The sequence below is a fragment of the Microcebus murinus genome, chromosome 1 (genome assembly GCF_040939455.1).
Source record: "Microcebus murinus isolate Inina chromosome 1, M.murinus_Inina_mat1.0, whole genome shotgun sequence".
NCBI lineage: Eukaryota > Metazoa > Chordata > Mammalia > Primates > Cheirogaleidae > Microcebus > Microcebus murinus.
The window spans coordinates 14,997,758-15,019,000 of record NC_134104.1 but is presented as its reverse complement, the minus strand read 5'-3'; the positions used below and the strand labels follow the sequence as shown (position 1 = coordinate 15,019,000).

Below are 21,243 nucleotides of genomic sequence, written 5' to 3'. Positions count from 1 at the left end.
ATACACTGATAAGATAGGGGAGGAATCAGAGAAATGACTTAAAATAAAAAAGATTTAACATACCTGGGGTACACTGTGCTTTCCATACTTCCAAAACTTATTCTGTGATAAAAGAGACCTAAATTTCTCCTCCAGAGATTCAAGCTCACTATCAGGTAAAAGGCAAAGCAATTTCTTTAATGCCAATAAGGAACAAGTTATGACCCGATGGAATTTAGCTTCTCTTTCTTCCTCTGGGACAGTTCTTGATGTGAAAAGAAAATATATAAAAAGATTTAGAATAACCTAAACTACATACTTGGCATTTCTATTTTAAATGTTTTATCATTAAATATCTACCAAAGTTCTTTTATTTCTATTTCTCCTGTACCTACCCACCTCAAAATAGAAACACACACACACACACAAATATTTAGTCATACACTTTAAAAGTAAACAAAACAATTTACTACTCTTTTTTGTTTTCGAGGCAGAGTCTCACTCTGTTGCCCAGGCTAGAGTACCGTGGTGTCAGCCTAGCTCACAGCAACCTCAAACTCTTGGGCTCAAACGATCCTTCTGCCTCAGCCTCCTAAGTAGCTGGGACTACAGGCATGCGCCACCATGCCCGGCTAGTTTTTTCTATATATATTTTTAGTTGTCTAATTAATTTCTTTCTATTTTTTTAGTAGAGACGAGGTCTCGCTCTTGCTCAAGCTGGTTTTGAACTCCTGACGTTGAGCAATACACCTGCCTCGGCCTCCCAAAGTGCTAAGATTACAGGCGTGAGCCACGACGCCCAGCCTTACTACTCTTTCAATGGAATTATTCACAGTTCTTCAACTATGTTCAACCAAACCTTAAAATAGTTCCTGTTGTGAATGTCAGAAAGTCAGAAAGGGAGCAGTGGCTCACATCTATAATCCTAGCTCTTTGAAAGGCCAAGGCAGGAGGATTGCTTGAGGTCAGGAGCTCGAGACTAGCCTGAGCAAAAGCAATACCCTGTCTCTACAGAAAAATATAGAAATTAGCCAGGTGTGGTGGTGTTCGCCTATAGTCCCAGCTACTTGGGAGGCTGAAGTAGGAGGGTGGCTTAAGCCCAGGAGTTTGAGGTTGCAATGAGCTGTGATGACACCACTGCACTCTAGCTGAGGTGAAAGAGACTCTATCTCAAAAACAAACAAAAAAGTAAACATGAGAAAAAAATCTAACAACATCTCTTTCTAACAAAAACAAATGGATAGCTCTCATGAAAATTAAATACCAGGACAATTTGCAAGTAAAAGCCATTAATACAGCACCTCAGATATAGCATTATATTCAGCATTTTCATTTCCACATTTAGAATTCCTTGTTTTTATTCTTTTGTTTTATCTTCCTATAGGGTCTAGAATTCCTTCTTTTTAAAAAATTTCATGTTGAAATTATGTGATTACCTATGAGTGAAACAAATCCTTACCATGAGTTACATAGAAATAAAACAACTTACTGTGGGTCACTGAGTGTATTGGGTGTTTCTTTTAGAAGATGATCCTGCAGCACCTAGAAACAGGAGAAAATACCAAAGCCTTGAGATTTTATTGAACTGTCAATAGTGATCGGACAGAACCTACTTAGGTAAAATCCATTTTTTAAAATTCCCATAAGCCTCATCTTACCTCAGAGTAAAATCAAATAGCAAAACTAAATGTTTCAATGTTACTCATTTTTCTTTTCCCATCAATCCCTGAGGCTGGCTGCTGTTAGGATATGAAAAATAGAGTACTTCTTCCCCACACTCCTATAAATACTCCCGGCCACTTGTTCCTTCATTTATTTTGCACACTGCAGTGAAGTAAAATAATCAATTAGTAAATGTGGAGAGAAATTAAGCTCTGCTTTCTCGTCTCCTTTCTGTGAGCCTCCTTGCCTAAAGATGCCTCCTATGCATACCATACATTGTGTACTGCTCCATTAGAGGAAGGTCTAAGGTTTTCAAATGTTGGGTAAGTCTGCCTACTTCTGAAGTGTAGTACTAGGGAGATCACTGTTTCAGTATCAAATTTATCAGCAATAACAATAGCTAACATTATTGAGCTTTTCCATGTACCAGGTATTGCTTTTAGCACATTTAATGCATTGACTAAATTAATCCTCACAATTCCATGAAGTACAAGTTAATTACTTCTTTATAGATTTGGAAATGTAGGCACAGAAACTTGTCCAGGGTCACACACCTAGTTAACAGCAGAGTGGAACTGGAACCCAATGGTGTGACTCAGAGCCCATGTCTTATAGACAGTAAGGTATCCTACCTATATTGCTGATATTTTGATCTTCATTTGCCTAACTCCGCTCTAATAAATTGGTTTTGAACTTGAGACAGTTCAATCCCAGGAGCTGTAATGAACTGTGACATCACCAACTAAAAGGAAAATAAAATGGCGGAAATAATCCACATATGCAGTGATCAGTTACCCATCCATAACAAAGCCAAGAAAAAAACGAATTTTTTAAGGACTATGAACACCCAAATCAGTTGCCTCAAAATCCATTTTCTAAAGTGTAGTGTCCAAACTCATGACACTTCATTCTCCTAATATTCATCAGTTGGTATTTTAAATCAACCAATGATTCTTAATTTACACATGGGTTAGAGAACTTCCTTTGAGAATATGATTAAAGCTATAAGACTTCTCTCTAAAAAAAAAAAGAAAAGAAAAAAAAAAGCTTGGTACACCTGAGAAATGAAGGATGGAAGAATCTAAATGGGGAACCAGAAGCAAACAATAAGTTGGAGGGGAAGTGTTGGGTGAAGAGATCAAACTGGCAAGCAGGTTCCAGATCATGCAGAGCCTTGTATGCCAAGATAAAAAAATCTGAACCTGAGGTATAATAGAAGGCCACAGGAAAGATGACTAATGGAAAGGAAGAAGGAAAGGAAGGAGATTATTCACAGGGTACTGTGGAAACATAGGAGTACTAATTAAGGGAATGAATGCAAGCACAAATTTTTTTAAATCCTCAATTCTCCCAAATCCTAGTTCATCTACTTTTACTTCTTAATATAATTCTAACAAACTTGGTTGTCTGGTTTATCCACTCCATATATTGGGAATAGCAAATGAGGAGGGAAGAAATCAGACACTACTAGATACAGACACATTGACACATTGAAAGCCACTTATGGTTGATAACTTTTTTTTTTTTTTTTTTTTTTTTTTGAGACAGAGTCTCACTTTGTTGTCCAGGCTAGAGTGAGTGCCGTGGCGTCAGCCTAGCTCACAGCAACCTCAAACTCCTGGGCTCAAGCGATCCTCCTGCCTCAGCCTCCCGAGTAGCTGGGACTACAGGCATGCGCCACCATGCCCGGCTAATTTTTTTTATATATATATCAGTTGGCCAATTAATTTCTTTCTATTTATAGTAGAGACGGGGTCTCGCTCTTGCTCAGGCTGGTTTCGAACTCCTGACCTTGAGCAATCCGCCCGCCTCGGCCTCCCAAGAGCTAGGATTACAGGCGTGAGCCACAGCGCCCGGCCTGGTTGATAACTTTTTATCAAAAACTTATGGCCTGGCCGGGCGCGGTGGCTCACGCCTGTAATCCTAGCTCTCTGGGAGGCCGAGGCGGGCGGATTGCTCGAGGTCAGGAGTTCAAAACCAGCCTGAGTAAGAGCGAGACCCCGTCTCTACTATAAATAGAAAGAAATTAATTGGCCAACTAATATATACAAAAAAAAAATTAGCCAGGCATGGTGGCGAATGCCTGTAGTCCCAGCTACTTGGGAGGCTGAGGCAGGAGGATTGCTTGAGCCAGGAGTTTGAGGTTGCTGTGAGCTAGGCTGACGCCATGGCACTCACTCTAGCCTGGGCAACAAAGTGAGACTCTGTCTCAAAAAAAAAAAAAAAAACTTATGGCCTAAAGTGTTGACCAAGTGTGGAGAAACTTTCATATCTGTTAATGGGAGTATAAATTTGTTTAGCCTTTTGAAGGGCCATTTAACAATATCTACAAAAATGTTTAATGTTCTTTTCCTTTGATCCAACACATGGTTACTATAAGTTCTAGTAACTATCACTTCCACAAGGGTATGAAGGGATTTATTCAAGAATGTTCACTGAAGCAGCATTTGTTATATTAAAAATTTGGGAAAAATCCTAATGTATATTAAACATAAAAGGGGTTAAATAAACTATTGTGCATCCATATAAAATAATACCAGAGAGCCAACAAAAAGAATGAGGTAGATATGTACATATGTACTGATATGAAAATATAAGAGAAAATAACTTTAGATTTATTTTTGCACATATTCTTTGTTTAGATTATATGTTGTAAAGCATATATCTATAGATAATATAATAAATTAAGACTTATAAATTAAAAACAGGATATTTAAATATTATGGAAAGATCCAAACCAAAATGTTAATTTTTTAAACATCATTTAAAAAGACAACCTTCAGTTGTAAATATTTCACCTACTCATTCCCCTGCAATGAGTGAAAGAACTGTCATTACAGCATGCTTATAATCCTTGAATACTTAAGAAAAAATATATTTAGAATCATTCCAAGAACTTACACTTATAATTTCATCCTTACAAAATGCTATGGCTTCGGGTTGCTTGCTTGGAGGGAAAGCCGCTTCAAATGCATCTTTTGCTGCAAATGCAGCTGGTGTGTAAGTATCACACTGAGCCATTAGCCAATAACCCATTAAACTTTTTAAATAGGGAGCCAACTGTTTCTTTACTTTAAGGATAAGTTTTTGAAAAGCTTGCTGTGTAGCTTCTCGAACCCGGCGGTCATGATCCTATGGAAAATACAAATGTGGTTTAAAATAACTCTAGCCCCTAAAAACAAACACAGATGTTTCTGGATATGATATAATGAGTCATTACTAAGAACTCATCTATGTACACAACTAAACTAAAATTAATTTTTTAAAAATATCAAAAAATTGGAGTTTTCTAAATCAGAAATTATGTGAAATAATGGATTACTTTTTCCTTTTCCCCTTTTCCCAATGAGAAAAGGCTGTATTCAAAAGAAGATTCAAGGCTGAGCTGTGAGTAATTAAGCAATTCACTCTCATTCTTCCGCAGCAAATATACAAGGGAATAATATAATTGCCAAAATTCATTACAATTAGAAAGCATCTGGGTAGTTCTCTAATAATAACCTAATTTCTGAAAACAAAAACTCCTCACACATCCTTCACAACCCAACACGATCCAATCTGCATGACAACATTGATACAACACTTCATAACCCTCATGAAAAATCAATCATATAAATTTAACAGTCCCCACAACTTAAGCCCAAAAATATACAATAGAAACAAACCAGTAAAGTTTTAATACTTACAAGTGAAATTTTGCAGAAAATTCTTGGCCAATACGGAAGAACTCCTTTTACAATTTCTGTGTCTCTCTCTGTACACATGGTTCCAAATTCTTGCATTGCCTAAAAGTAAATTAACATCATTAAGGATTAACAACCAAAATATTGGCTATTGATTATATTTATTGTTCTGGAAGCTTCTATTTTATTTAACGAGAGAATATATTATACCTGTTTGTTCCATATGGGACTAATTTGCAGAGTTCCTTTACAGGCTAGTATGGTAGAAACTTTTCAGTTGTTTTTTAAAAAATAAAATGTCTACAAACAAACAAAAAAATTTCAATTAAAATTATAGAGTCAAGGCTGGGCACCATGGCTCATGACTGTAATCCTAGCACTCTGGGATGCCAAGGTGAAAGAATCACTGAGGCCAGGAATTCAAGACCAGCTTGAGCAAGAGCAAGACCCCCAATTTCTACAAAAAATAGAAAAATTAGCTGGTTATGGTGGTGCATGCCTAGAGTCCCAGCTACTTGGGAAGCTAAGACAGATGGATGGCTAAAACCTAGGAGTTTGAGGTTACAGTGTGCCTTGATGACACCACTGCACTCAAGCCCAGGCAATAGTGCAAGACTGTGTCTCAAATAATAAATTTAATTAAAGGGTCAAAATTATATGCCCTAATGGGAAAAACTGTACAGCTAAAATTCCAAAGTGGTTCAAAAAAGTTTAGAGCAATGAACTAATTTATGACCAAGAAGTGTCAATTAAGCTTAAGTCTGTGTCAGAAAAAGTATAATTATGAAAAAACTTATTAGTGATAAATTGTTCATTTTTCTTTACACAGAATATGCTAATGACATTTTGTTTTAACAAAAGGATTTTTCTAATCATCTTTAAGAAAACAAGAAAACTTACTTTTAATTTTGTTGTGACATCTTTCTTAGAAAGCTTCCGCAGCACCATCCGGAAATCAGAATCTACAAGACTATCAATTTCTTCAGCTCCTTGAACAGCAGGAACATAGCCTAGCAGTTCACTCTGAGATGTTCCAAAACCAATAAATCCAGGCACTGTTCCTTGTTCTTTGGCAAGGAGTTCTGCAGCTCGACCACTGCTTGAAGGCTGAAAAGAAAGTCAGGGAGGAAAAAAAGTCAGAGTCTAGAAAGAATTCAAAATTTAATTTTAAGGTCAGGTACAGTGGCTCACGGCTTTAATCCTAGCATTCTGGAAGGCCAAGGCGGGCAGATCGTTTGAGCTCAGGAGTTCAAGACCAGCCTGAGCAAGAACGAGACCCCATCTCTACTAAAAAAATAGAAAGAAATTAGCTGGACAACTTAAGATATATAGGAAAAAAAATTAGCCGGGCATGGTGGTGCATGCCTATAGTCCCAACTACTCAGGAGGCTGAGGCAGGAGGATCGCCTGAGCCCAGGAGTTTGAGGTTGCTGTGAGCTAGGCTGACACCACGACACTCTACCCCAGGCAACTGAGTGAGACTGTCTCAAACAAAAAAAAATTTAACTTTATAATTTATTTACAATTCCTATGGTCAGAACAAGCTTTTATTTGAGTACTTTTTCATTTTTCCTAGCCTATGATTTCAACTATTGCAATGTACCCAAAGGTGAATGTTTCTGTCACCAAGAACCTACCAATAACGATCATTAGAGCTATTTCCTGGTTTCCTAAACATTAGAACAATGTTTTTTTTGAGACAGAGTCTCGCTTTGTTGCCCAGGCTAGAGTAAGTGCCATGGCATCAGCCTAGCTCACAGCAACCTCAAACTCCTGGGTTCAAGCAATCCTTCTGCCTCAGCCTCCAAAGTAGCTGGGACTACAGGCATGCGCCACCAAGACTGGCTAATTTTTTCTATATATATTAGTTGGCCAATTAATTTCTTTCTACTTATAGTAGAGACGGGGGTCTCGCTCTTGCTCAGGCTGGTTTGGAACTCCTGACCTCAAGCAATCCGCCCACCTTGGCCTCCCAGACTGCTAGGATTACAGGCGTGAGCCACTGCGCCCGGCTAGAACAATGTTTTTTAAACCATGGATACAATCCATTAGTGTGGTTCATGATATCAATATAATAGGCATGACAGAATTTTAATGAAATAGAATAAAATTTTAAATATCAAATCACTTGGCAAAATTTACATTAAAAATTTTATAACACAGCATTTATTTCCAACTTTCATATAAATAGTATGTATACTGTTTGACAATGTAAAATTAATTCATAAATGGATCTCATCTTTTCATTCATCCATTCACTGAACAAATAATTATTAAGAAATCACCAGGGGACTGGTCTAATGATAGCTGCTTCTAGAATGGAAATTCCTTAAGAGCAGATGCACTCATTTCCACATACCTAAAGCCTAGCCTAGCCTCTCTGGGCAAAACTTATATTATTATGACCACAAAAATCAATACAATAGTCAAGAAATAAGATACACTCCTTTGTTTTGAACCATAGTTAGTGGTTTATTCAACTGATACATAATACAGTAGTCTCCTAGTACTAAAAATGGAGAGGGGGGGTTGTTACAGAGAAAGAAAATATTTGAACTATTGAAAGAAATTAACTTATTGTCATCTAAGAGAAAAATGCTTCAGTTTGCCCACCAAGATGACATTACAACCCATCTAAATTCATCTCTTTCTTATTTTTCTACTACAGTATTATCCAAAGAGTTATCCAAATGTGTGATTCAAATTGCTCATACCTAGCAAAATTGTGTTTGAGAAACTCATTTGACAAGGAATAATATGGCCTACTTTCTAAACTGAACTGAGTGACCAGAAATTAAAATGATGGCCTGAATTATACTTTTTTTCAAACTGTAGCATTTAAGACTAATTCCAAAAAAAGATTCTCTATTTTTAAACTTTATTTAAATGAACTAACATTATTCAGTTTCCCTTTTTCAATATAGGTAATCCAATAAAGACCTAGGAAGGAACTTTGTAGATTACAATTCTGAAATCTAAATATGATGACAATAGGATGTCAGAATTTTCTATAATCTCATTGTAAATAGGTTTATTATGAAACAAAATAAAAAACTATTGCCAAAAGTTAAGAAGTCAAGGCTGAATTCTGAACTAACCTGAAATACCAGAGCTAACAGTGATAACTAAAGGCACAAGAAAAGGTAACAGTTTCCAATTTAAAAGTAACAAACTACTTTTAAATGCATTAATTGTATCTTTTATTAAATGTCTACTTTGAATTTAAAATGTAGTTACTGTTATGATCTTTGTATCTTAGATGCTTACCCCTATAGTTCAATAAAAATTTAAAACATTGATTTTATTTCTGGCATTTAAGTCTATTTCCGTCTACATTCTTTTGTGCCTGGCATCTACAAATCTTTGAGGTGGCAATCCTGAGCCTACAGTTTAAAGACTTAAACTGAGGAAGACCTATACGATCCTTCACTAGGGACCTTAACTTTTCCCAGTCTTATCTCCTGCCACTCTTTCCTTCCCTTGCCCACTTTCCCCTCCCTCTCATTATGATACCTTCATCCATGCTCTAGTACCAACTGAATTCAAGGTTCTCTGAATATGTTACGCCCTTTCACAATTTGATCTTTGTATAATCTTTTTCTTATCACCTGAAAATCCTTCCTTTTCACTGCCTGAGAAACTCCTACTCATCCTTCAAAAATACTGATTGTAACACTTGCCTTCCTTGGGTCAATCACCATTCTTTTCTGTTCTCCCACAATCTTTCTGCTCACATCTGCATCATAATTCTTTAATATATCATAATATTTGCTTACTTATTTGTCTCTATCATCAAACTAATAGTTCAAGAATAGCAGACATTTGTCTATCATCTTTGAACATGTGGCATCCAGTATCAAAGTCTTCTGTTGAATGAATGACTCCCACTCTGAAGTGCAAATCCTAACTCTGCAACTTCCTGGCTACATGAGCTTAAGCAAGTTCATTTCTCTAAATCTCAGCTCCATCATCTTTAAAATGAGACAGGAATAACTAATTCATTACTTGAGTTGTTGTTATACATAAGTTTTGTTTTTATTATACATAATAAATGTGCTTATTATACATAAGTTTTGTTTTTTTGTTTTGAGATAGAGTCATGCTCTGTTGCCCAGGCTAGAGTGCCGTGGCATCAGCCTAGCTCACAGCAACTTCAAATTCCCAGGCTGAAGCGATCCTCCTACCTCAGCCTCCAAAGTAGCTGGGACTACAGGAATGCACCACCACACCTGGCTACTACTTTCTATTTTTAGTAGAGATGGGGTCTCACTCTTGCTCAGGCTGGCCTTGAACTCCTGACCTCAAATGATCCTCCCGCCTTGGCCTCCCAGAGTGCTAGGATTACAGCCATGAGCAAGCGAGTACAGCCAGGATTAAACATAAATTTTTAAACCGCCATAGTAATAACTGATTCCAGCAAGAATCATCAAAGGGTACTCAAACCATTAGGTGAAAGTTTGTGGGAGAACAGGGCATTCACAGTCTCAAACTAGCATATTATTTGTTTTTGGCCTATGGAAAAATATAACTTTACAATGGACACCACCTTAACTAAGTGCTTAAACAAATACTACCGATAATGGGACAAACACAGGTATCGTGTGCACTGGTGTCATGCACTAAGACCCATCATCTATGAAGCATTACTTCTAAAAATTGTTTAACCTTCATCTAATCATAAAAAACAATTAGACAAATCTAAATTAAGCAAAATAATTGGCTCAGACTCTTCCAAATTGTCTATGTCATTAAAGACACTCCTCTCTCAACCCACCCCACCCCCCACCAAAGGGCACTGGGAAACTTCTAAAGGAGTCTAGATGATAACTAAATAGAATAAGTGATCCTTGACTGGATCTCAAATGTTTTCAAATGGTATATCTAAAAAAAAAAAAAAATCATAGAGAACATTACTGAGATGACTACAAAATAAATACAAAGCTGTATACTCTAGTCCTATACCAAAGTTAAAGTTTCTGCATGCAATAATTGCTCATGATTATGTATAAGAATGGCATTGTTTTTAGAACATACAAGCTGAAGTATCTTAGTTAAGAGTTCCCATTTCTGCAACTCTCATACAGTTCAGCAAAATACATAAATTATGAGAGAGAAAAAGACACGACCAAATATTAATAACAGGTAAGTCTAGGTAAAGAATATATGGGTTGTCACTCTAAGATTCTTGCAACTTTTTCTCATATTAAGAAGTTTTCAGCCGGGCGCGGTGGCTCACGCCTGTAATCCTAGCTCTCTAGGAGGCCGAGGCGGGAGGATCGTTTGAGCTCAGGAGTTTGAAACCAACCTGAGCAAGAGCGAGACCCCATCTCTACTATAAACAGAAAGAAATTAATTGGCCAACTAATATATAGAGAAAAAATTAGCCGGGCATGGTGGCGCATGCCTATAGTCCCAGCTACTCAAGAGGCTGAGGCAGGAGGATCACTTGAGCCCAGGAGATTGAGGTTGCTGTGAGCTAGGCTGACAGCCATGGCACTCACTTTAGCCTGGGCAACAAAGTGAGACTCTGTCTCAAAAAAAAAAAAGAAGTTTTCTGCCAGGCGCAGTGGCTCACGCCTGTAATCCTAGCACTATGAGAGGCCAAGGCAGGAAGATTGCTTGAGGTCAGGAGTTTGAGACCAGCCTGAACAAGAACAAGACCTCATCTCTACAATAGAAAAAATTAGCCAGATGTGGTGGAGTGCACCTGTAGTCCCAGCTACTTGGGAAGCTGAGGCAGGAGGATTGCTTGAGCCCAGGAGTTTGAGGTTACAATGAGCTATGATGACCCAACTGCACTCTACCCTGGGCAACAAAGTGACTCTGTCTAATAACAACAACAACAAAAAACGTAGTCGGGTGCAGTGGCTCATGCCTATAATCCCAGCACTTTGGGAGGCTGAAACGGGAGGATCACTTGAAGCCAGGAGTTCAAGACCAGCTTGGGCAACACAGGGAGACCCCACACACACACACACACACCTCTACAAAAAAACAAACAACAACAAAATTATTTTAAAAACCTTTAAATGAGAATGCAAGTAATGTGCTTAGCACAAAACTTAACACAATAAATTACTTATAATTGTTGGTATTGTTATTATCTTCCAAAACAGATTAAGTGATGGATCTAAGAAAATGTGATACTGAGATCACTAGATCAGAAGTAACTAGATCAGAAACAAGGAAAAAAGTATTCTCATAAAATTGGACTGTGCTATAACAAATCTAGTACCACACAAAAAAAAATGCCACGATAACATTCCTAACCCTGTAGGTTTACACGAATTCACTTCAAGGTCTTTTTGACACAAGTACTTAGTGAGCTGCTTCTATATGCCAGTCCCTGTTTTAGGCTTCAAAGATGATAGCAGTATATAAAAACACCTGCCTTCAAAATACTTGCATCCTAGTGAAGCCAGACAGTAAACTACATAGTATGTTATAAGTCATAAATGCAATAGAGTGAAATAAGGCAGGAAAGGAGAACAGGGAGTACAGGAGGCTACAGTTTAAAATAGGCGAGCATGGGAAACCTCACTGATGTGTCCAGAGCAAAATTTGGAGCCACCTAACTGAAGAGCGTTGGGAATCTGCCAGGCAAGGTCAAGGCACGGTGAAGAGGTGAGTGTGGCTGGATGGAGTGACTCGAGAGGGAGTTGAAGATGGAGCCGGAGATGCAAACGAGCGCCAGGCAGACCATAACCAAGAACACCATCCTAAAGGCTTTGGCCTTTATCCGGAGGGATGTGAGTAGCCACTGTAGGTTTTTGAGCAAAGGAAGGACATGATCCGAAGTAACCTGCACACTGGGCTCACTTTAACTTCCTCCCAATCAACTCCCCTTGTTCCTAGCGCCACCCTCCCCCCACCAACCCCGCTACCTTGGCCAGGTAACCTTCCCGTTTAAACTGTCGCTAAATCACTTCTTAATGAATATCATGGGTGTGCGCTCTGCTGGGGGATAGCTCTGGCATGGAGCATCTTTTCCCTCACAATTCCCCAATATGCTCAGAAGTCACCCAACCCGCCATCAGGGACGCACACACAACGGAGAGGTCACACTTGACACGCAAACACACGCCTCCCCACAGCCGCGCTCCACACACCCTCCAGCCACGCGCAGGGCGGGGGCAGCTGCTGCCAGGCGAGGCTCCCTCGACTCACCCTCAGGTTCCCTTTGGTCCGCTGCTTGTTCTTCCCGCCCATGGTCGCGGTCGCAGCCAAACTCTCAGCTCCCAGACCCGGGGTTGACACAGCCGGGCCACAACTTCCGACGCCTCGCGCCGGAAGAGAGCTCCCTGTAATTACTTCCCCCGGCCCTCCCTTTCCGCCACCCACCCCACCCTCATGCTGCCCTACTTCCGCTCCCGCCTCCCTCTGTGCTCCTAACCATTTGCCACCGGAGACGTCACAATTAAAGCCGCGCCTGCCTGAGTGACGTGATGGCTGGCCAATAGAAAGCCAAGCATTGGACCCCTGGCGCCAAATCCTGTGTTTAGCGCTTTCAGAAGCTAGATTTGTTCCTTGCTTAGCGGGTGGGAAATTCGCATGGGCTGTAAGAGAGGCAGTTTCACAAAGGGTAGCAATAGAATGTTATGGTAGTGGGTGAGGAAAGGTAGGAAAATGTTAGACGTTTAACTTGATGCAATCATCATCATCACCTGGGCATTTGTTAGAAGGCTCACTTTGGAAGTAGTGAATCAGATTCTGCATTTGTCAGTATTCTCAGATCTTGTTAAAATTTGTGTACTGCTATAGCCAGTATTCTCTCTAAATCCCCCATTTTTTTTCCATGTCTATAGTGTTACGTAGGCCGGGCGCGGTGGCTCACACCTGTAATCCTAGCACTCTGGGAGGCCGAGGGGAAGGATCGCTCAAGGTCAGGAGTTGAAAACCAGCCTGAGCAAGAACGAGACCCCCATCTCTACTATAAATAGAAGGAAATTAATTGGCCAACTAATATATATAGAAAAAAATTAGCCGGGCATGGTAGCGCAAGCCTGTAGTCCCAGCTACTTGGGAGGCTGAGGCAGCAGGATTGCTTGAGCCCAGGAGTTTGAGGTTGCTGTGAGCTAGGCTGATGCCACAGCACTCACTTTAGCAACAAAGTGAGACTCTGTCTCAAAAACAAAAAAAAAAAAGAGAGAGAGAGTGTTACGTGCAGTTTTTAGGAAAGAGTAATGTGGCAGTCTCTACTAAAATTTGAAATGTACAGATCTTAGTGGTTTTGCATCTAAGAATCACACTAGAGAAACATAAGCACATGTGTGCTGGTTACTGTTTCTAAGGTTCACACAGTCACCCTTTTATACTCAACTCCATGATACTGGGGCTCAGCAAACTGTCTCCTTCATTCAGCTAGGTTCCTGTTAGGTTCCATCAACAGAGAGAACTAGACGGAAATGAAGGCAAGAAGGAAGAAGGGACTTGCTCCATTCCCTTAGCAACAGCAGCCCTTTATGCTGGAAGGAGCAGCTCCTTTAGCTAGAAGGTTGGTTTTAGTCTCCATCTTTTTTCCAACAATCACAGAATCAGCCTTATTGCACTCCTCAGAAGTACCAGCAGCAGCCAGGCAGTGCTCTCCTCAGATGTCTGAGTCATAGCTCCATGGGCCCAGTCCCCTGAGCTTTTAAAATAGCCAGTGGTGCTTCCCCTCATAAGTTTTTAGCCCCAATACCATGGGTTCCCTTCTTTGAGTTCCAGAGGACCAGCAACAGCCAGGCATCACCCTGTCTCAGAGGCCTGAAGTGAGCTTTTCAAGGCCTTCCTCCAAGCTTCTAGGTTCTGATTACTCCAACCTCTTCTTTTCTTCCTTCATTTCCTAGCTCTAGTAGCTGCTACCTGCAATGATTACCTCTGTGTAACTTTTATAATTCCTTTTGACATATTTACCAATTCCTATATTAAATTCTCTATTTTTTTTTTATTTTTTTTTTGGACAAGGTCTTGCTCTGTTGCCCAGGCTGGAGTGCAGCAGCAGCATCATAGCTCACTGCAGCCTCAAACTCCTGGACTCAAGTGATCCTCCTGCCTCAGCCTCTCAAGTAGGTTAGGACTATAGGCAAGTGCCACCAGGCCCAGCTAATTTTGTTATTATTTTGTAGATACAGGGGTCTCACTATGTTGCTTAGTCTGGTCTTGAAGTCCTGGCATCAAGCAATCCTGCCTATGCTTTCTAAAGTGATTGGATTATAGGCATGAGCCACCACACCCGACCTTATCTTTCAATAACTAATGTGATTTCTGTTTTCCTGACTGGACCCTCATTGAAAAATGCATGCAGACAAACATATTGCAGGATGTTTACTAAAACATTGTAATAGTAAGATAATTGTAAACAACCTAATGTCTATTCATTGAAGAGTGGCTTAATAATTTATATGTAATCTATAGGCTGTTAGGCAGCAGTTAAGGAGAATGAGGTTTATCTGTACATACATAGGAAGAATGTTAAGACATATTCTGAAATAAAAAGCAAATACATGGTAATATGTATAGTATGGTACCATTTGTGTCTTAAAAATCCACAAAGCAACATTTTATATAATTTACGTGAGTACACATATATTATATAAATACACAGGAAATAGTCCACAAAGATACATACCAATCTGATAATTGTCGATACCCCTTGTGGAAAGAAGCAGCAAGGAAAGAGACGAGGGTTAAAATTATAGTCAAAAGAAAATTAATCACAATAGCCAAGATATGGAACAAAAAAAAAAAAAAAAGAAAAGAAAATTAAGCCTTATCTGTAAGATTTTATTTTTTGTAAGAACAATATATTCATGTATAATTAAATGAAAATTAAACAAATTTTTAATTGAATTGTTTGCTTAAAATATTTTACATCAATGATTACATATATTGGCCCGGCGTGGTGGCTTACACCTGTAAACCTAGCACTCTGGGAGGCCGAGGTGGGAGGATCACTCAAGTTCAGGAGTTCAAAACAAGTCTGAGCAAGAGCGAGACCCCGTCTCTACTAAAAATAGAAAGAAATTAATTGGTCAACTAAAAATATATAGCGAAAAAATTAGCCTGGCATGGTGGCATCTGCCTGTAGTCCCAGCTACTCAGGAGGCTGAGGCAGAAGGATTGCTTGAGCCCAGGAGTTTGAGGGTGCTATGAGCTAGGCTGACACTGCAGTACTTTAGCCTGGGCAACAGAGTGAGACTCTGTCACGAAAAAAAAATGATTACATAAATCATAATGTCCTCATTCTCAAGAGTTATAGCTAGAAAACAGTTTAACAAATAGGAAACAATGCTAGACCTCATTCAATGCACTGATAATTTGGTATCACATATCAAAAATGCTACAGGAGGGGGGATTAATGTGTACATGAGTAGTTAGAAAGCCTTTCCAAATGACAAGTTCAGCCCAAAGCTTGGACAAAATTGGGAAAAGCAGAATAAAAGGGAGAACATTCAAAACAGGTACTAGAGAGGGATGGATCAGTGAGCTAAGGATTAAGATGGCATTTGGAAAGGACAGTCAAGAAAGTAGCTGACTTCAGTACATATTTATCAAGAAAAAAATAACTTGAAGGACAAGATCAGCATGATTATCTATCCTTCTGTTTACTAACTGGTTCCTAAATTCTGTCCATTCTTGCTTGAAATATGATTTCATTTCTTTCTATTCCAGTGACACTGTTCACCTTTCACAGCTTGGATCCAGCCTCCTTGTAGCCTAGTCCCTCAACTACTCTAGGCCACCCAGATCTCTCTTAGATTTTTCTAGAGCACCATTTTATAACTAGTTTGGGCACTTGAAAATAGTCTAATTTATTTAACAGTGCCTCATGCTTGTATTTTTCAGCAAGACTGTAAATCCTTTGAAGGTGAGACTGTCTTAAATGATGATACTCTAAACAGTGCCAACCAAAGTGGATATTCACAAATTCATTTTAATTGATTTATACAAGGTTTTAGAAATTAGAAAAGAATTATTTATGTCAATACAGTAGGTGATAGAAAGTCAGGGAAGATTTCTGGACAGAAGAATATTAAAAATTATGTTTAATTTTGGTCCAAATGTAAATGTTTTATATAAAGAAGTTTCATTCCTTTTAGGTCAAGATTTGAAACTCTTCCTTCCTCATTCATGATTGCTATAATCTCTTGTTTTTACAAATTAATAGTTATACATTAGAATTATAGCCTTTCCCTCCTTAAGACAACATTGGACATCTCTTATAGAAATCTGATGTTAAAATAATCTTACTCATCCAGACAAGTTTCTGAGGGGGAAAATGAGTACTTAAATCATCCAGTACTTAAAAATATATTTCCACATTCTGCTTCATTTATCTATTGATCCTGCACACCAAAGTACATTTGAAAAACATCACCACATCCTATGGTTTGTTTGTTTGTTTGTTTGTTTTTGAGACAGAGTCTCACTTTGTTGCCCAGGCTAGAGTGAATGCCATGGCATCAGCCTAGCTCACAGCAACCTCAAACTCCTGGGCTCAAGCGATCCTCCTGCCTCAGGCTCCCAAGTAGCTGGGACTACAGGCATGCGCCACCATGCCCAGCTAATTTTTTCTATATATATTTTTTTTTAGTCTGCCAATTCATTTTTTTTTCTATGTTTATAATAGAGAAGGGGTCTCGATCTTGCTCAGGCTGGTTTCAAACTCCTGACCTTGGGCGATCCGCCCGCACACCTCGGCCTCCCAGAGTGCTAGGATTACAGGTGTGAGCCACCACGCTCAGCCCCTAAGGTGTTTTTAAAAATGATACAGCTGGCTGAAATTCACATGCCTTCCTCTGAGTTCATTCACATCAAATATTTTTTCCTCGAAAATTGAAAATTTTCTTTTTTCTTCCATCTCAATGTGAGTGACACCAAGAGGAATGTTTTCTTGATGACAAATTAAAATTTTCTTCCAGATTATTCTTCTGAGTTGGAAAATAAATTATCAAAATAGACATTTTAAAATAAGGTATGTTAAGAAATATTAGAAGTAGTTGAGCTGGATGCAGTGGCGCATGCCTGTAGTCCCAGCTACTTGGGAGGCTGAGGCAGGAAGATCAATTCCAGGAGTTCTGGACTGTAGTGCTCTATGCCGATCAGGTATCCGCACTAAGTTCGGCATCAATATGGCGACCTCCCAGGAGCAGGGCACCACCAGCTTGCCTAAAGAGGGGTGAATCGGCCCAGGTTGAAAATGGAACAGGTCAAAAATAGTGGAATATTTAATCCCCCAATGCTAATAGAAATCTATTTTATTTCATACAAATAACATTTCTATTACCCAATATTATCCAGTTCATAATCTTATTCCAGACTCATCAATATTACTGATAATACTCAATAGTACTTCAGAGTATTCTTGTCCTTGCTTTCCCTTATCAGAAGTTTAGAGGAGTGGAGATGGCTGAACTTCTTCAACAACCTGTCAGTTTCAGGAGAGATAAGACTCCAGATTTGTGATGGTTGGGCTGTCCCTTTGCACAGGATTTTAAGTCAACCACAGGACTTCTAGAAAGGTATCCTTTTATGGGGCACATAACTTAAAACATAAGCTAAGATGAGGAGTCATATTTTGGAGTCCAAGTACATCTCGGAAATCATCTACTTTAGCAGTTTTATAAATCAAAGTAACATTTATCAAACATTTTCCAAGCCTTCTGATTTATAAAGAACCTAGGTCTGGAAATAGCTAAGCAACTGGCATAAGCTCCACAATAACATTCTTAGAACCAGAAGGCACTGACTCCACCTCCATTGTTGCCTTTATGATGGGAAAACCACCTTTGGCTCATAGGCCTGAGTGTGTAATCGCTTGCTTCCCCATCTATTACTCTCTCAGTTAGTACCAAACAGGCCAGTATAGTATAGAAAAGGGAAGGAAAATAAAAAAAGCAAACCTTACCCAGAATTGTTCACATGTGCCCTGTCTGCTTTCCACATGAGTGACACCAGGTTTCCCAGGCAGGTGAAACCCAGACAGGGAAAGCTCCTTTGCTAGCTCTACAGTATCCTTTCTTGTATGTCTGTTGAAGATAAGATGCCTATAGATCCACAGTCTGGTGAGACTGGAATTGTGGGTTTTTGCTGTGCTTTCTTTGGAGATGACATATTCAGAGGCATGTTCCCTAGTCCAACCCATTCTGTAGCATTCAGCATACAGACTTCCCCTCAACAATTGCCCTGCAAGTACACACTCAAATCTGTCTTCAGTGGAATCTGCTGGAATTGTAAGGCTTCTGACTTGATGAGAAAATATTACCGTTTAAATAGATGTAGGAATGGGCAGAGAATTTCTGTAACACACTTGACAGTAATTTCAGGTAAAAATTCAGATTATTTGAAAGGGAATGCACAGCCAGAGAAAATGTTACCTGAAAATATAGCACAGTACTCAAGATTTTTTTTCTTCTACATATCATAGTTTATTGTAAAAACTGAAAAGAGAGTACTATAGATCCATCTGACATCTCCAGATTTATATTTGCAAGAAGATAAAACTTTCGAGGTCTCAGCTCCTCTTTCCAATACAGTCTTCCAGTTCTTCTACAGCTACCTTGTCATTCACAGTGAACTCGTTCCCACCAGGGAACACACTGCCCAGCAGCTCTAACTCAGAGAGCTGGGCCTCTGAGTGCTAAATTTCAATCATTCTGTGGTGATTCATGATATTCTTTTCTTTTTCTTTTTTTGAGACAGAATCTCACTTTGTTGCCCAGGCTAGAGTGAGTGCCGTGGCGTCAGCCCAGCTTACAGCAACCTCAAAGTCCTGGGCTCAAGCAATCCTCCTGTCTCAACCTCCCAAATAGCTGGGACTACAGGCATGCACCACCATGCCCGGCTAATTTTTTCTATATATATATATTAGTTGGCCAATTAATTTCTTTCTATTTATAGTAGAGACGGGGTCTCGCTCTTGCTCAGGCTGGTTTCGAACTCCTGACCTCGAGCAACCCGCCCGCCTCGGCCTCCCAGAGTGCTAGGATTACAGGCGTGAGGATTCATGATTTTCTAAGGAGGCAGGGATAAGAGAATTTATATCCACAAACTTGGGAGAACTCAATGGGATAGAAATGTGGCTACTGGAGAAAATGTACCTGATTGTCAAAATGAATCACAGACTGGCTTTCACCTTTCTTCTACTTTCTGATAGATTTTGTTAAGGTAAGAAACATAGTGAAATCCAGTGACAAACACTGATACAAACTAGGCATTAATTAATCTTTAGTAAAGTTGGTGGCATGTTACCTCTGACTGGCATTAAAATGTATTTTTATATTTTTAAGCAGACTTTTTTATTTAAATAGTTTTAACACTGCAAAAGTAGCATATGCCAGGAGAGCGTTTGTCAACTAGGATCCCAAGGGAGTCAACTAAATAAATAAGATAGTTTGCTAACATTACAAAACAAACATACAATAAGAATAATTTCACTATACATCACCCATAAGTCACAACAATTGTAACTGTTTTTTTCTGTCTCTTCCATTACACATAAACTTCACTGGGCAAGAAATCACATCTGTCCTGTTCACAGGATTTTCCCCAGCACCTAGCAAATGCCTGGCACATAGTGGGTGATCAAATAAATGTCTTTGCAATCAATATATTACTGAATATATGAATTAATCAATGAATTACTGGAAAAAGATTAAGAGAAACTATCCTATTGATAATAGTAATTTTTAAAATATTTTAAAATAATAAGACATGGACATAGCATATATATTTTTCCCAAACTATACGACTTTGTTGAGTGTCATAAGAAACTTTCTAAAAATGGTGAGAAAAATCAGGTTTGGTGAGTGAAAAATTCACATTATAAAAATATACATTAGATACTAGTGAATACCTTTAAATTAATTCCAATAATGTTCCAATGAAGAATTTTTCCAAAATCCTGACAAAACTATTCTAGAGTTTAACTGAAAGTATAAATACATTAAAAATGCCAAGAAATTTGCAAAAACTAAACAGGGAAATTGCCCTATATAGACCAAAATGAATTATAAAGACACAATAATTCATACAGAATACAAATGGATGAATAAAAACTGAATAGGATGCCAAGAAACAAACTTAAATAGTTAACATATATATATTATAATAATGGTGGTGCTTCAAGCCAGTGAAAATAGGGCAGATTATATTAATAGTTCCATAAATTGTTTCAAAATCATTTGAAAATAAGTTAAAGCCTTACTAGACCCTATACACAAAAGTGTATATCAGGCTGTGACTACAGTTTGGTAGATGAATGCATGAATTGGGATTTAAAAGAAAAATATGTAACCATAAAAGGAATAGAGGAATATATAGGTGAATTTGAGTTCAAAATAGCATCTGCTAGCAGCCTCTCCCAAATTCACAGGAAAATATTGAAGAAAACATTGAAAAAGACAAAAGATCATAACAAACTAAAACTAAAACTGATGAATAACCTATTTCCGGAATCTAGAAGGAAACTCTGTTAACAGTAAGTCTGGGCTAATAAAGGCATGATGAAGATATATTAGTGTACACACACACACACACACACACACACACACACACACACACACACATGTATTTCCCTACTTTCCCACATGTCCTTTGGAACTTCAGCTCCCTGATTGTTCAATATCCACTCTCAGCACTTTTTCACACTTTGGCCAGTGACAGTGCTTCCATAGCAATTCTCTCACATGAGGTCTTTTTATTGTCTAAAATCCCATGCACCTCAGGGGCTTCAAGTAAGAACAGGGTCCTCTTTGTTCCCACTTTCCTGAAAACAAGAAATTATTTTTTTCGGGATCCTATCAACCTACTACACCTCCTTACATCTGTCCTCTACCAACTTCCTGGGCACTTCTTTATATTCCCTAAAGACTGGCACTTGGTATTTCCATCATAATTCCAAACATCATCCTGGGTGGTCTTTTTAAGTTCCTAAGTA

The 21,243-nt window shown here is 38.7% G+C and overlaps 1 protein-coding gene across 1 annotated transcript in view; it reads right to left on the bottom strand.

The window, feature by feature from the left end:
* LTN1 (listerin E3 ubiquitin protein ligase 1) overlaps nt 1-12,721 on the bottom strand; it is a 71,853-nt gene extending 59,132 nt beyond the window's left edge. The window contains exons 1-6 of the mRNA XM_012764464.3: nt 12,492-12,721; nt 6,225-6,431; nt 5,328-5,426; nt 4,543-4,773; nt 1,469-1,521; nt 64-244 (exon numbers count right to left, since the gene is read on the bottom strand). Coding sequence (XP_012619918.2) covers nt 64-244; nt 1,469-1,521; nt 4,543-4,773; nt 5,328-5,426; nt 6,225-6,431; nt 12,492-12,533 — 813 coding nt within the window. The 5' untranslated portion in view covers nt 12,534-12,721. The remainder of the gene's footprint in view (nt 1-63; nt 245-1,468; nt 1,522-4,542; nt 4,774-5,327; nt 5,427-6,224; nt 6,432-12,491) is intronic.
* Between the last annotated feature and the right edge of the window lie 8,522 nt (nt 12,722-21,243).